Source organism: Crinia signifera, chromosome 9, assembly GCF_055691185.1.
Source record: "Crinia signifera chromosome 9, ASM5569118v1, whole genome shotgun sequence".
Taxonomy (NCBI): Eukaryota; Metazoa; Chordata; class Amphibia; order Anura; family Myobatrachidae; genus Crinia; species Crinia signifera.
The window spans coordinates 17,105,548-17,120,544 of record NC_139225.1 but is presented as its reverse complement, the minus strand read 5'-3'; the positions used below and the strand labels follow the sequence as shown (position 1 = coordinate 17,120,544).

Sequence of the window (14,997 nt, the reverse complement as noted above, 5' to 3'; positions counted from 1 at the left end):
ATGTGCCCGGGCATACCACTCAAGGGGTTAATCATTATCACATTGGCAGATAGGTGAAGCTGCAGCACTACCCCACTGCCATGCAGGGCACAAGTGACTGTGAGCGGGTACAGGGAGCAGAAGCACAGGGCAGAGGTAACTGTGAGTGGGTACAGGGAGCAGGAGCACAGGGCAGAGGTAACTGTGAGTGGGTACAGGGAGCAGGAACACAGGGCAGAGGTAACTGTGAGCGGGTACAGGGAGCAGAAGCACAGGGCAGAGGTAACTGTGAGTGGGTACAGGGAGCAGAAGCACAGGGCAGAGGTAACTGTGAGCGGGTACAGGGAGCAGGAACACAGGGCAGAGGTAACTGCGAGTGGGGACAGGGAGCAGAAGCACAGGGCAGAGGTAACTGTGAGCGGGTACAGGGAGCAGAAGCACAGGGCAGAGGTAACTCTGAGTGGGTACAGGGAGCAGGAGCACAGGGCAGAGGTAACTGTGAGCGGGTACAGGGAGCAGGAACACAGGGCAGAGGTAACTGTGAGTGGGTACAGGGAGCAGAAGCACAGGGCAGAGGTGACTGAATGGGTACAGGGAGCAGGTGCACAGGGCAGAGGTGACTGTGAGTGGGTACAGGGAGCAGGAACACAGGGCAGAGGTAACTGTGAGTGGGTACAGGGAGCAGGAACACAGGGCAGAAGTGACTGTGAGTGGGTACAGGGAGCAGGAGCACAGGGCAGAGGTAACTGTGAGCGGGTACAGGGAGCAGGAGCACAGGGCAGAGGTAACTGTGAGTGGGTACAGGGAGCAGGAGCACAGGGCAGAGGTGACTGAATGGGTACAGGGAGCAGGAGCACAGGGCAGAGGTGATGGTGAGTGGGTACAGGGAGCAGGAGCACAGGGCAGAGGTGACTGTGAGCGGGTACAGGGAGCAGGAGCACAGGGCAGAGGTAACTGTGAGTGGGTACAGGGAGCAGAAGCACAGGGCAGAGGTAACTGTGAGTGGGTACAGGGAGCAGGAACGCAGGGCAGAGGTAACTCTGAGTGGGTACAGGGAGCAGGAGCACAGGGCAGAGGTAACTGTGAGCGGGTACAGGGAGCAGAAGCACAGGGCAGAGGTAACTGTGAGTGGGTACAGGGAGCAGAAGCACAGGGCAGAGGTAACTGTGAGCGGGTACAGGGAGCAGGAACACAGGGCAGAGGTAACTGTGAGTGGGTACAGGGAGCAGAAGCACAGGGCAGAGGTAACTGTGAGCGGGTACAGGGAGCAGAAGCACAGGGCAGAGGTAACTCTGAGTGGGTACAGGGAGCAGGAGCACAGGGCAGAGGTAACTGTGAGCGGGTACAGGGAGCAGGAACACAGGGCAGAGGTAACTGTGAGTGGGTACAGGGAGCAGGAGCACAGGGCAGAGGTGACTGAATGGGTACAGGGAGCAGGTGCACAGGGCAGAGGTGACTGTGAGTGGGTACAGGGAGCAGGAACACAGGGCAGAGGTAACTGTGAGTGGGTACAGGGAGCAGGAACACAGGGCACAAGTGACTGTGAGTGGGTACAGGGAGCAGGAGCACAGGGCAGAGGTAACTGTGAGCGGGTACAGGGAGCAGGAGCACAGGGCAGAGGTAACTGTGAGTGGGTACAGGGAGCAGGAGCACAGGGCAGAGGTGACTGAATGGGTACAGGGAGCAGGAGCACAGGGCAGAGGTGATGGTGAGTGGGTACAGGGAGCAGGAGCACAGGGCAGAGGTGACTGTGAGCGGGTACAGGGAGCAGGAGCACAGGGCAGAGGTAACTGTGAGTGGGTACAGGGAGCAGGAGCACAGGGCAGAGGTGATGGTGAGTGGGTACAGGGAGCAGGAGCACAGGGCAGAGGTGATGGTTAGTGGGTACAGGGAGCAAAGGCACAGGGCAGAGGTGACTTTGAGTGGGTACAGGGAGCAGGAGCACAGGGCAGAGGTGACTGTGAGTGGGTACAGGGAGCAGGAGCACAGGGCAGAGGTGACTGAGTGGGTACAGGGGGAGCAGGAGCACAGGGAGAGGTGACTGTGAGTGTGTACAGGGAGCAAGAGCACAGGGCAGAGGTGATGGTGATTGGGTACAGGGAGCAGGAGTACAGGGCAGAGGTGACTGTGAGTGGGTACAGGGAGCAAGAGCACAGAGCAGAGGTGACTGTAAGTGGGTACAGGGAGCAGGAGCACAGGGCAGAGGTGACTGAATGGGTACAGGGAGCAAGAGCACAGGGCAGAGGTGACTGTGAGTGGGTACAGGGAGCAGGAGCACAGGGCAGAGGTAACTGTGAGTGGGTACAGGGAGCAGGAGCACAGGGCAGAGGTGACTGAATGGGTACAGGGAGCAGGAGCACAGGGCAGAGGTGACTGAATGGGTACAGGGAGCAAGAGCACAGTGCAGAGGTGACTGTGAGTGGGTACAGGGAGCAAGAGCACAGGGCAGAGGTGACTGAGTGGGTACAGGGAGCAGGAGCACAGGGCAGAGGTAACTGTGAGCGGGTACAGGGAGCAGGAGCACAGGGCAGAGGTAACTGTGAGTGGGTACAGGGAGCAGGAGCACAGGGCAGAGGTAACTGTGAGTGGGTACAGGGAGCAGAAGCACAGGGCAGAGGTAACTGTGAGTGGGTACAGGGAGCAGGAGCACAGGGCAGAGGTAACTGTGAGTGGGTACAGGGAGCAGAAGCACAGGGCAGAGGTAACTGTGAGCAGGCACAGGGAGCAAGAGCACAGGGCAGAGGTGACAGAGTGGGTAGAGGGAGCAGGAGCACAGGGCAGAGGTGACGGGAGTGTGTACAGGGAGCAGGAGCACAGGGCAGAGGTGACTGAGAGTGGGTACAGGGTAGTGATACAATATGATCTCAGTTTGTGGATTTAGAGCAGGGGTGGGGAACCTCAGACCCGGGGGCCATATGCGGCCCCCGTAGCCGGTCTGAGTGGTCCTCCATCCTGCCCGGCGGCTTTGCCAGGAGTCAAGTACAGGGGAATTCTCGCGAGATTCCTCTTAATGAACAGCAGCCGGAGACTGTCAGTCCTATTCAGCGGCAGCCGCTGGATCGTGGGACGGCTGCAGCAGGACAATTTGTAAGAGAAATTTTTACTTATGGCCCCGAAGGATTTTTTCCCCATACAAACGGCCCTTGGCACAAAAAAGGTTCCCCACCTCTGATTTAGAGGATTGTTCCATTGCACTAACATCTGCATCTTGTTTGTTTTGGGGCATTATGGGTGACCTACTCTGTAATAGATTAATGGTGTATGTTATATATCCAAAAACACTATTATCTATAGACATACTTACCTACTTTTTGTACACTAGTTTCAGGGAGATTACAGTTGGTAGTAGAATTTTGCATTGAGGGGGTGTGTCATGCTCCACCCAAAGGGCGTGCCTAGTTCTATATATGGAGAGATTGGGAAAAGAGATTGTGAACGTGACACCTAGAATCATTGGTGTGTACTGCTACATCTGAGAGGAATCTTTTAAAATGACTTATATCCAAATGTAGATAACCCCAAAGCAGTTAGTAAGAGCTACTATACTTGGTAAAGTGCTGGGAAATGGTGATGATGGTGCTATTTTCCCTAAAAATTTAACAGTGTAATATGAGCTACAGTAGGTGAAATGAGGGAGATTGGTAGACTAATGAGGGAGAGAGGGAGATTGCTGCTATTTCAGGGAGTCTCCTGCAGAATTCAGGGTAGGCAACTATGTCTATAGATGGCGGCTTACTGCTGTCTGACAACATCAAACATTGGTCCGTTACAGGAAGTAAGAATTTATTTCCTTATTATACTTATCTGCCCAAGATCTAGAGAACTATGTCAGAGTATCGCTCACTATTCTCATTTTATATGGCTAAACTGGGTACATGATGTGCAGATTGTGTATTGTGCCATCAGCTGTACGGCAGCCGTAATGTAACGTGTTTTCCAGTTTTTTTCACCAAACAGGGCAAAGTGGATCTATTAATGACTCATCTGGGTAGGCAAATTCCAAAACCACTTAAATTTAGAGATGCCATGAGAAGCATCTATTGTGAGACTCCATTAGAATCATTCCTGTATCCTCTGTGTAGCCCTGTCTCCTCCATTTACCTTTATTTTCTGCGTACATATTTTCTAACCCATTTTTGACCCATGCCTTTTCTTTGATACCTTCCTGATGCTCCCTCTCCCTTCCTATCTTCCAACCTTTCTGATGCTTCCTATCCTTCCCCATTTGCATATCTTCCTGATGCTCCCTTCTAATTTTCCTACTGTCCTGATGCTCCCTCTCCCTTCCCATCTTCCTACCTTCCTGATTCTCCCACTCCCTTCCCATGTTACTGCCTTCCTGATGCTCACTCTCCCTCACCTTCTTCCTAATGCTTCCTCTCTCTTCCTATTTTACTACCTACCTGATGCTCACTCTCCTTCCCCATCTTCGTAATGCTCCCTCTCCCTTCCCATCTTCCTACCTTCCTGATGCTCCCTCTCCCTTCCCTTTATCACATCCCTCCCTGCCTCCTATGTACAACATCGCCTCCCATGCCTTCTGTGTACAACATCGCCTCCCCTGCCTTCTGCATACCACATTCCCCACCCTGCTTTCTGCGTACCACATTACCACCTGCTTTCTGTGTACCACATTCCCCCTGCTTTCTGCATACCACATTACCCCTGCCTTCTGTGTGCCACATTCCCCACCCTGCCTTTTGTGTACCACATTCCCCACCCTGCCTTCTGTGTACCAGATTCCCCTGCTTTCTGGGTACCACATTCCCCACCCTGCCTTCTGCATACCACATTCCCCTGCTTTCTGTGTACCACATTCCCCCTGCTTTCTGCGTACCACATTCCCCCTGCTTTCTGTGTACCACATTCCCCACCCTGCTTTCTCTGTACCACATTCCCCCTGCTTTCTGCGTACCACATTCCCCACCCTGCCTTCTGCGTACCACATTCCCCAACCTGCCTTCTGTGTACCACATTCCCCCTTGCTTTCTGCGTACCACATTCCCCACCCTGCCTTCTGTGTACCACATTCCCCACCCTGCCTTCTGTGTACCACATTCCCCCCTGCCTTCTGCGTACCACATTCCCCACCCTGCCTTCTGTATACCACATTTTCCACCCTGCCTTCTGCATACCACATTCCCCACCCTACCTTCTGCGTACCACATTCCCCACCCTGCCTTCTGCGTACCACATTCCCCAACCTGCCTTATGTGTAACACATTCCCCCCCTACCTTCTGCGTACCACATTCCCCACCCTGCCTTCTGTATACCACATTCCCCCTGCTTTCTGTGTACCACATTCCCCCCTACCTTCTGCGTACCACATTCCCCACCCTGCCTTCTGCGTACCACATTCCCCACCCTGCCTTCTGCGTACCACATTTCCCACCCTGCCTTCTGCGTACCACATTCCCCACCCTGCCTTCTGTGTACCACATTCCCCACCCTGCCTTCTGTGTACCACATTCCCCACCCTGCCTTCTGTGTACCACATTCCCCCCTGCCTTCTGCGTACCACATTTCCCACCCTGCCTTCTGTATACCACATTCCCCACCCTGCCTTCTGTGTACCATATTCCCCCTGCTTTCTGTGTACCACATTCCCCCTACCTTCTGCATACCACATTCCCCACCCTGCCTTCTGTGTACCACATTCCCCACCCTGCCTTCTGCGTACCACATTCCCCTGCTTTTTGCATACCACATTCCCCACCCTGCCTTCTGCGTACCACATTCCCCACCCTGCCTTCTGCGTACCACATTCCCCACCCTGCCTTCTGCGTACCACATTCCCCACCCTGCCTTCTGCGTACCACATTCCCCACCCTGCCTTCTGTGTACCACATTCCCCCTGCCTTCTGTGTACCATATTCCCCCTGCTTTTGGTGTACCACATTCCCCCTACCTTCTGCGTACCACATTCCCCACCCTGCCTTCTGCGTACCACATTCTCCACCCTGCCTTCTGCGTACCACATTCCCCACCCTGCCTTCTGCGTACCACATTCCCCACCCTGCCTTCTGTATACCACATTCCCCACCCTGCCTTCTGTGTACCACATCCCCCCCTGCCTTCTGCGTACCACATTCCCCACCCTGCCTTCTGTATACCACATTCCCCACCCTGCCTTCTGTGTACCATATTCCCCCTGCTTTCTGTGTACCACATTCCCCCTACCTTCTGCATACCACATTCCCCACCCTGCCTTCTGCGTACCACATTCCCCACCCTGCCTTCTGCGTACCACATTCCCCTGCTTTTTGCATACCACATTCCCCACCCTGCCTTCTGCGTACCACATTCCCCACCCTGCCTTCTGTGTACCACATTCCTCACCCTGCCTTCTGTGTACCACATTCCCCCTGCCTTCTGTGTACCACATCCCCCTGCCTTCTGTGTACCATATTCCCCCTGCTTTCTGTGTACCAGATTCCCCCTAACTTCTGCGTACCACATTCCCCACCCTGCCTTCTGCGTACCACATTCCCCACCCTGCCTTCTGTGTACCACATTCCTCACCCTGCCTTCTGTGTACCACATTCCCCCTAACTTCTGCGTACCACATTCCCCACCCTGCCTTCTGCGTACCACATTCCCCACCCTGCCTTCTGTGTACCACATTCCTCACCCTGCCTTCTGTGTACCACATTCCCCCTGCCTTCTGTGTACCACATCCCCCTGCCTTCTGTGTACCATATTCCCCCTGCTTTCTGTGTACCACATTCCCCCTACCTTCTGCGTACCACATTCCCCACCCTGCCTTCTGCGTACCACATTCTCCACCCTGCCTTCTGCGTACCACATTCCCCACCCTGCCTTCTGCGTACCACATTCCCCACCCTGCCTTCTGTATACCACATTCCCCACCCTGCCTTCTGTGTACCACATCCCCCCCTGCCTTCTGCGTACCACATTCCCCACCCTGCCTTCTGTATACCACATTCCCCACCCTGCCTTCTGTGTACCATATTCCCCCTGCTTTCTGTGTACCACATTCCCCCTACCTTCTGCATACCACATTCCCCACCCTGCCTTCTGTGTACCACATTCCCCACCCTGCCTTCTGCGTACCACATTCCCCTGCTTTTTGCATACCACATTCCCCACCCTGCCTTCTGCGTACCACATTCCCCACCCTGCCTTCTGTGTACCACATTCCTCACCCTGCCTTCTGTGTACCACATTCCCCCTGCCTTCTGTGTACCACATCCCCCTGCCTTCTGTGTACCATATTCCCCCTGCTTTCTGTGTACCAGATTCCCCCTAACTTCTGCGTACCACATTCCCCACCCTGCCTTCTGCGTACCACATTCCCCACCCTGCCTTCTGTGTACCACATTCCCCACCCTGCCTTCTGTATACCACATTCCCCACCCTGCCTTCTGTGTACCACATTCCCCACCCTGCCTTCTGTATACCACATTCCCCACTCTGCCTTCTGTGTACCACATTCCCCCCTGCCTTCTGCATACCACATTCCCCACCCTGCCTTCTGTGTACCACATTCCCCACCCTGCCTTCTGCGTACCACATTCCCCTGCTTTTTGCATACCACATTCCCCACCCTGCCTTCTGCGTACCACATTCCCCACCCTGCCTTCTGCGTACCACATTCCCCACCCTGCCTTCTGTGTACCACATTCCCCACCCTGCCTTCTGTGTACCACATTCCCCCTGCCATCTGTGTACCACATTCCCCCCTGCTTTCTGCGTACCACATTCCCCACCCTGCCTTCTGTGTACCACATTCCCCCTGCCATCTGTGTACCACATTCCCCCCTGCTTTCTGCATACCACATTCCCCACCCTGCCTTCTGTGTACCACATTCCCCACCCTGCCTTCTGTGTACCACATTCCCCCCTGCTTTCTGCGTACCACATTCCCCACCCTGCCTTCTGTGTACCACATTCCCCCACCCTGCATTCTGTGTACCACATTCTCCTGCTTTCTGTGTACCACATTGCCCCTGCCATCTGTGTACCACATTCCCCCCTGCTTTCTGCGTACCACATTCCCCACCCTGCATTCTGTGTACCACATTCTCCTGCTTTCTGTGTACCACATTCCCCACCCTGCCGTCTCTGTACCACATCCCCCCGCCTTCCGTGTAATAGAGTCTCACATTAATCTCCCTCGATCTGTGGATGTTTCCGCCTCCCAATACAGCGCTGCTATTCTTTCTCAAATGTCCTGTTTTGTTGCTAAAATTTAACGAAGAATTACAATTGCGCAGTTTTTGCAAAGTACCAAATAAGAGGGAAAGATATTACACAAACTACCTACAGCGTCTGAAAAGGGAAGTGGGAGCGCAGCCAACCTCAGAATTCGGAGGAATTGAACGTAAAACTAATTGTGAAGAAATCCCCCGGGAAACTGTAGAAAATGAAGTTGTCTGAGTCTGCGTTTTATTAGAACTAAATCACTATATTGTTCAGTCGGCAGCAGGAAATACATGTGCATGTTAACGGGTGTGGTATGGGATCCCGACAGTCATTATCCCGACTGCCCGGAGTCAGACACCATGGTGAGCGCAAAAAAGCCCCTTGCGGGCTCGCTGCGCTCTCCACGCTGCGGGCACGGTGGCTCGCTACACGAGCCACCTATTCTATTCTCCCTCACGAGGGAAAATAGCGGATGGCCGTCGGGCACCCGGCTGTCGGCGTTTTGAAAGTCGGGATCCCGACGTCGGGTAAATGACTGTCGGGATCCCGACTGTCGGGAACCCGTCCGGCACCCCATGTTAACCTACATGTTGGTCAATATGCAGAAGGTAGACATTGAAAAAAAGGTCGACACAAACAAAAAGGTTGGCATGACAATGGTTGACATCTGAAAAGTTTGACATTAGTTTCATGATTCTTTTGCTCATATTATTTTTTTTCCATAACTTTATTGATCCCAGTCAGAGAGCACGTGGATGGAAAGAGTGTGGCAATCGCAGTGAGACACCGGTATGGGCTACACTAATCGGGGGTGCACGTGCTCACATGTCGACATCAACACCAATTAACCTGAAAAACTCATGTTGGCCTTTAATGTGTCAACATTTTCCACGTCGATGATTGGTCAATATCGACCTTATTCATGTTGTCATTTTGGTGTCGCCGATTGACTCTCTATCTTGACACTTTAAAATTGTAATGTCTAACCGATGGTCATAGGCATATATGGCCTGATTCAGTCCACTGCTGCGAGTGTTTGGAGCCAAGCGAGCAGGTCTCTGCTTCCCCGTTGAACGTACAAATTCACAGCCAGTCCAAATGTGTCTGAATCAGCCCCATAGTATAAGTAAATATGAGTGCTGCGTCACTTTGCAGCCAGCTGCAAATCATGCCAAATATATAAAAAATGATTACATGGGTCACCCGCAAAAGATGACATCACCCGTAATTCCAGTGATGTCACAAATATTCATATATCAAATATCTCATATTACATTCCAAGAATGGTTACATGCACTGATACAGAAATCATTTTACCAATCGGATAGATAGATAGATAGATAGATAGATAGATAGATAGATAGATAGATAGATAGATAGATAATTATTCCGAAAACCATAGTATCCAAAATGTACTGTTATTTTTTTTGCTAAAAACCTCTGTAACTGGCACTACTGGGGAAATAACATGTAACTGGCACTACTGGGGAAATAACATGTAACTGGCACTAAATATATGCAAGGACATGATTGCTTGGCATTCAAATTCAGTGTCTGAGATTTTATACAAACTTTGTTTCATCTTTTTTAAAACCTTGTTTCATGCACAAATAATATTTTATATTAGTGTGTATTTCATGTGTTTGATGTGTTTGTACATCATAAATGCAAGATACCTCATCGAAATATAAAAATATTCCGAAATAAGGAATAATCCGTTATCCAATATATATATATATATATATACGTTTTGGGAGCTTATCAGAACTGTAGATGCTGTAGATAAAGTACTGAGATATTTTCCATACACACAGCAGACTTCCGGCCCCAGGACAATACAGCCAGAGTCATCAGTATCCAAAACACAATTGATAACAGAGAGCAATAGCTCGTCTTTAGGTTTACTGTGTAGTTGAGTGCAATTTTAAAACTGTCCAGTTAGATTATTATTTGGAATTGATACGAGCAATATATTATTATTATTATTTAACAGTTTTTTATATAGTGCAGCAAATTCCTTTGCACTTTACAATTGGAAACAGTGATACAACAAACAGGGCAGTTACAGACAAAGAGGTCGGAGGGTCCTGCACCCAAGTTTACAATCTATATATATACATTTAGCCATTAATATGTGAGAATAAAGGTAAATGATCATATATTCCCCAAACTTCGCTCCTTACTGAGCCAATTAGAATCAGACCCTCTGTCTATTATTTTCTAGCATGCTAGATGCTTGCTACGAGCAACATCCCCTCTTTTCATTTTTAGAAGCTTTAGTAAATTTGCCCCTAACTGTCCAGGTTTTAAGGATAGTCCTACTGGAGCTCAGGTGGCTTACGGCGGGATGTTGTAACATCCGCAGCCCTGTTCGCCCCCCTTCGCCGGCCACCGCATTATTAATAACCGCATATGTTCTAACATATGCGCTTATTAACGCAAGGGACAGCTCTTGCGATAAGAGCTGTCCCTTGCGATGCGGTGCCGGCACTGGACTTCCGGGTCTGTGACCCGGGAGTCCATCGGCGCATGCGCAGTGAGACGCGCCGGCCGCAGGGCATGCTGGGAGGGATCCGTGACAGATCCCTCAAACAGCGCTGCGGTAAGAAGCCCATAGGCTTCTGCAGGGAATTGCTAGCTTTTGCTGGCGATTCCCTCCGCAGCGCTGCCACTGCCGAGGGGGGGTTAGAGCATACAGAAATGCGGTAAAAACCCGATAACAGGGTTTTTACCGCATTTCTGTCTTAGAGAATCGCCCCCTGAATTAGTGCCATGTTTGAGCAAATATTTAACTATCTTTGCTCAAACAAGACTACTCTTAAAACATGTCTGACTGTCAGCGTGCCTCGAGGTCTGACGACATACACCGTTATCTGATAGATGGGCCTGATTCTGGTTCACTTGCAAAATCAAATTCTCTCTCTAATGGGCAAAACCATGCTGCACTGCAGGGGGGCAGATGTAGCAAGTACAGAGAGAGTTAGATGTGTGAGTTATTTTGTTTCTGTGCAGAGTAAATACTGGCTGCTTTATTTCTACACTGCAATATAGATATCAGTTTGAAGTACAAACCGCACCCAAATGTAATTCTCTCTGCACATGTTACATCTGCCCCCCTGCAGTGCAGCATGGTTTTGTCTATTAGAGAGAGAATTTGCTTTTGCAAGTGAACCAGAATCAAGACCTTAATGCTCAAAAATCCCCCTGATATTTTGCAGCTATATGTCGTGGATCATTCCTTCCGAGATCTCAGGCTGAAGTCAACTGGGTCTAATACAATCAAAATCCAGACTGTCAAAATACCGACATTTAAAATGTCAGCACAGTCAAAATACCGATAGGAGACAGGTCAAAAAGTCGACATGTGTTTTTAGGATATTTTTAATTGAAACCGACTTGTTCATACTTTACCATCCCAGTGGATATGGGGGGGGGGGGTGGATATAATAGTGCCTTGCCTGAAGCATGACGAGCGTATGCAGTACACTCATACTGGGTTCATGTCGACCTATGTCAACATACAGACCCAAAAAAATATGAAAAACGTGTGTATACTTCTTGACCTGTCGACATTTTAAAATATCGGTATTTTGACCTTGTCGGTATTTTGGTTGCAAGTTGCAATTTATAAACACTGTGCTACGAGCTGCAAGTTACTAACACCGTACTATGGGCTGCAATTTACTAACACCGTACTGCAGGCTGCAATTTACTAACACCGGACTACAGGCTGCAATTTACTAACACCGTACTATGGGCTGCAATTTACTAACACCGTACTACGGACTGCAATTTACTAACACCGTACTGCAGGCTGCAATTTACTAACACCGTACTGCAGGCTGCAATTTACTAACACCGTACTATGGGCTGCAATTTACTAACACCGTACTACGGGCTGCAATTTACTAACACCATACTATGGGCTGCAATTTACTAACACCGTACTACGGGCTGCAATTTACTAACACCGTACTACGGGCTGCATTTACTAACACCGTACTATGGGCCGCAATTTACTAACACCGTACTATGGGCCGCAATTTACTAACACCGTACTACGGGCTGTAATTTACTAACACCGTACTATGGGTTGCAATTTACTAACACCGTACTACAGGCTGCAATTTACTAACACCGTACTACGGGCTGCATTTACTAACACCGTACTATGGGCCGCAATTTACTAACACCGTACTATGGGCCGCAATTTACTAACACCGTACTACAGGCTGCAATTTACTAACACCATACTGCAGGCTGCAATTTACTAACACCGTACTATGGGCCGCAATTTACTAACACCGTACTACAGGCTGCAATTTACTAACACTGTACTATGGGCTGCAATTTACTAACACCGTACTACAGGCTACAATTTACTAACACCGGATTACGGGCTGCAATTTACTAACACCGGATTACGGGCTGCAATTTACTAACACTATACTATGAGTTGCAATTTACTAACTCCGTACTACGGGCTGCAATTTACTAACACGGTACTACGGGCTGCAATTTACTAACACGGTACTACGGGCTGCAAGTTACTAACACCAGACCAGGGGCTGCAATTTACTAACACGTACTACAGGCTGCAGTTTACTAACACTGTACTATGGGCTGCAATTTACTAACACTGTACTACAGGCTGCAATTTACTAACACCGGATTACGGGCTGCAATTTACTAACACCAGACTACGGACTGCAATTTACTTATACCGGATTACGGACTGCAATTTACTAACACGGTACTACGGGCTGCAATTTACTAACACCAGACTAGGGGCTGCAATTTACTAACACGTACTACAGGCTGCAGTTTACTAACACCATACTATCTGCTGCAATTTACTCTGTGGCAGCATTCCAAAGGCACTGCATCTGCGGACAGTGGATCGAAGTTATATTCAATACAATGAATTGTATTTATTCTTCACTACTAGACCCCTGCACAAGCTAAATGCATGCAGATAAATCCAGAAAGGTACACCGTGGGGTAAACTCCCCTTCCATTAAATAAATCGTTTCCATTACAAATACCCAGGGAGGAGAGTGCACGGCTATTGGTGCAGGAGGTGCAATGTTGGGCATAGAGTTTGGGGCAGTAACAGAGCAAGATGCCAATGATCAGGGTGAGACTATGGAAGGGGTGAGGGTGGCAGCATGCATTGTGTCTACAGGTGTACAGTCCTGTAATAATGAGCAATTCCACTGATCTATATACAGCCGAGGATTCTAGTACACGCAAAGGCATGAAAATAATGCAACAAGACTGGGTAATAAAAGAGATGTGTAATAAATAGATAGATAGATAGATAGATAGATAGATATAACTATATATATATATATATATATATATATATATAGATATAGATATATATATATAGATATATCTATCTAGATTTATCTATATATATATATATATATATATATATATATATATAGATAGATAGATAGATAGATAGATAGATATATGCACACACAACTTCCATAACTCACCTACTGCAGGGGGACAGCTGTCAAACTCCTTCTCTGGCCCTCACCCCAAATTTCTGGTGTTACGCCCACACTCTGGTGCCCTCTGGTACTGGCGCTCCCCCCTCCTTCTCATGGATGCCACTAACTGCCCTTTAACGACTATTAATCTCTGGTCACCAGTGGTCCTGCGATGCCTCACTACTTCTCCCTCTCGCACCCTGAGCCCTTATAGTCAATAATGTCCCATGATGATATAAGCAGATCCCACCCATGGCTCCGCCCTCGTCATAGCAACGTCCTGCTGTCTGGGGCTGGGGCGGTGGGGCCAGTAACACATATGCCCCCTTATAGTATAATGACTCATATACCACCCTGGCATTAATACCATGACACCTATACAGGCTTTGTACCCCAAAATGTATTTCCTTCTGTGACAGCCAAGGGCACGAGACCCTGGATCTTCTAATGATACATTACGCAGTGTGCAATTTAATATCGATGTGGAATGAGCAATCGGAAGGGGGCGTGGGCATTCTGGTTAGCAATGGCGCAAGTATGGGGCTGTGCATATGATCTCCCTGTAACCCCCGTCATTGACCATAGGGCGCAGAAGGAGATGGCACCGTAAGAGCCGTCACAAGGCCTCAGGGACGCTATGGAGGACTCTGGCAGGACAGGAGTTAAAGTTGAACGATCCTGCATGAGAAGTGGAACGTGGCAGAATAAGGGTTAATTCAGGTGGTGCTGGCTGTGAGGGTGGTTGGTTGATGCATTTGTTGGGCATACTGTGTCAGGAGAAATGTTCTGGGGTTCCGAGTACAGACAACTACTACAACCCCCATTGGATGCCAGCCTTCCACAGTGCCCAACGCTCTGCAAACTGCCCCCGTTCTGCAGCGGTTTGGTCTCACTTTTAGACATTCACCCTGCTCTCCCTCCTCTCATCCCCGCAACACCCTCCTCTTGTAACTGATGTCAGTCTGTGCCAAACATGTCTCTAGCAATCAGATAGCATCTTATCACCGCTGAGCAGCCAGCTGGGAGGAGAAGGGACCAGCCACTGGCCTAGCCACAGAAGACAGCCCCAAGCAGCACAATTAACCCTTTCTGTGCTGCAGGGACAACGCTCTGACCATCTTTGGTGGAATAAAGTCTTCTCTGCGTTCTCCCGGGACTGTAGGAATGGCAACAACCACAAAGCTGCAGAACATTTTCTGCTTGTCCAGCTCCAGGATAGCAGGGTGAGGTGATCACTAGTGTGTCCACTGTAGATTATACCCCTTTGGGGGTATTCACATCAAAAGGTGTCTTCCAACTTCTTATGAAATACAAATATAATGGCTTCCACGGGCACAAGGGCAGATTTTA

The 14,997-nt window shown here is 49.7% G+C and overlaps 1 protein-coding gene across 3 annotated transcripts in view; it reads right to left on the bottom strand.

Annotated features, from left to right (window-relative positions):
* The window catches only part of LOC146037211 (GATA-binding factor 1-B-like), a 44,502-nt gene extending 30,030 nt beyond the window's left edge, over positions 1–14,472 (bottom strand). Inside the window, exons 1-2 of one of the 3 annotated variants that reach the window (XM_083161203.1) lie at positions 13,651–14,472; positions 3,284–3,380 (exon numbers count right to left, since the gene is read on the bottom strand). In XM_083161203.1, the coding sequence (XP_083017329.1) occupies positions 3,284–3,338 (55 nt within the window). In that variant the 5' untranslated portion in view covers positions 3,339–3,380; positions 13,651–14,472. Of the gene's footprint in view, positions 1–3,283; positions 3,381–13,650 lie in introns of those variants that run through there. The other 2 variants (XM_083161204.1, XM_083161205.1) reach the window with 2 other exon arrangements.
* Positions 14,473–14,997: the final 525 nt, after the last annotated feature.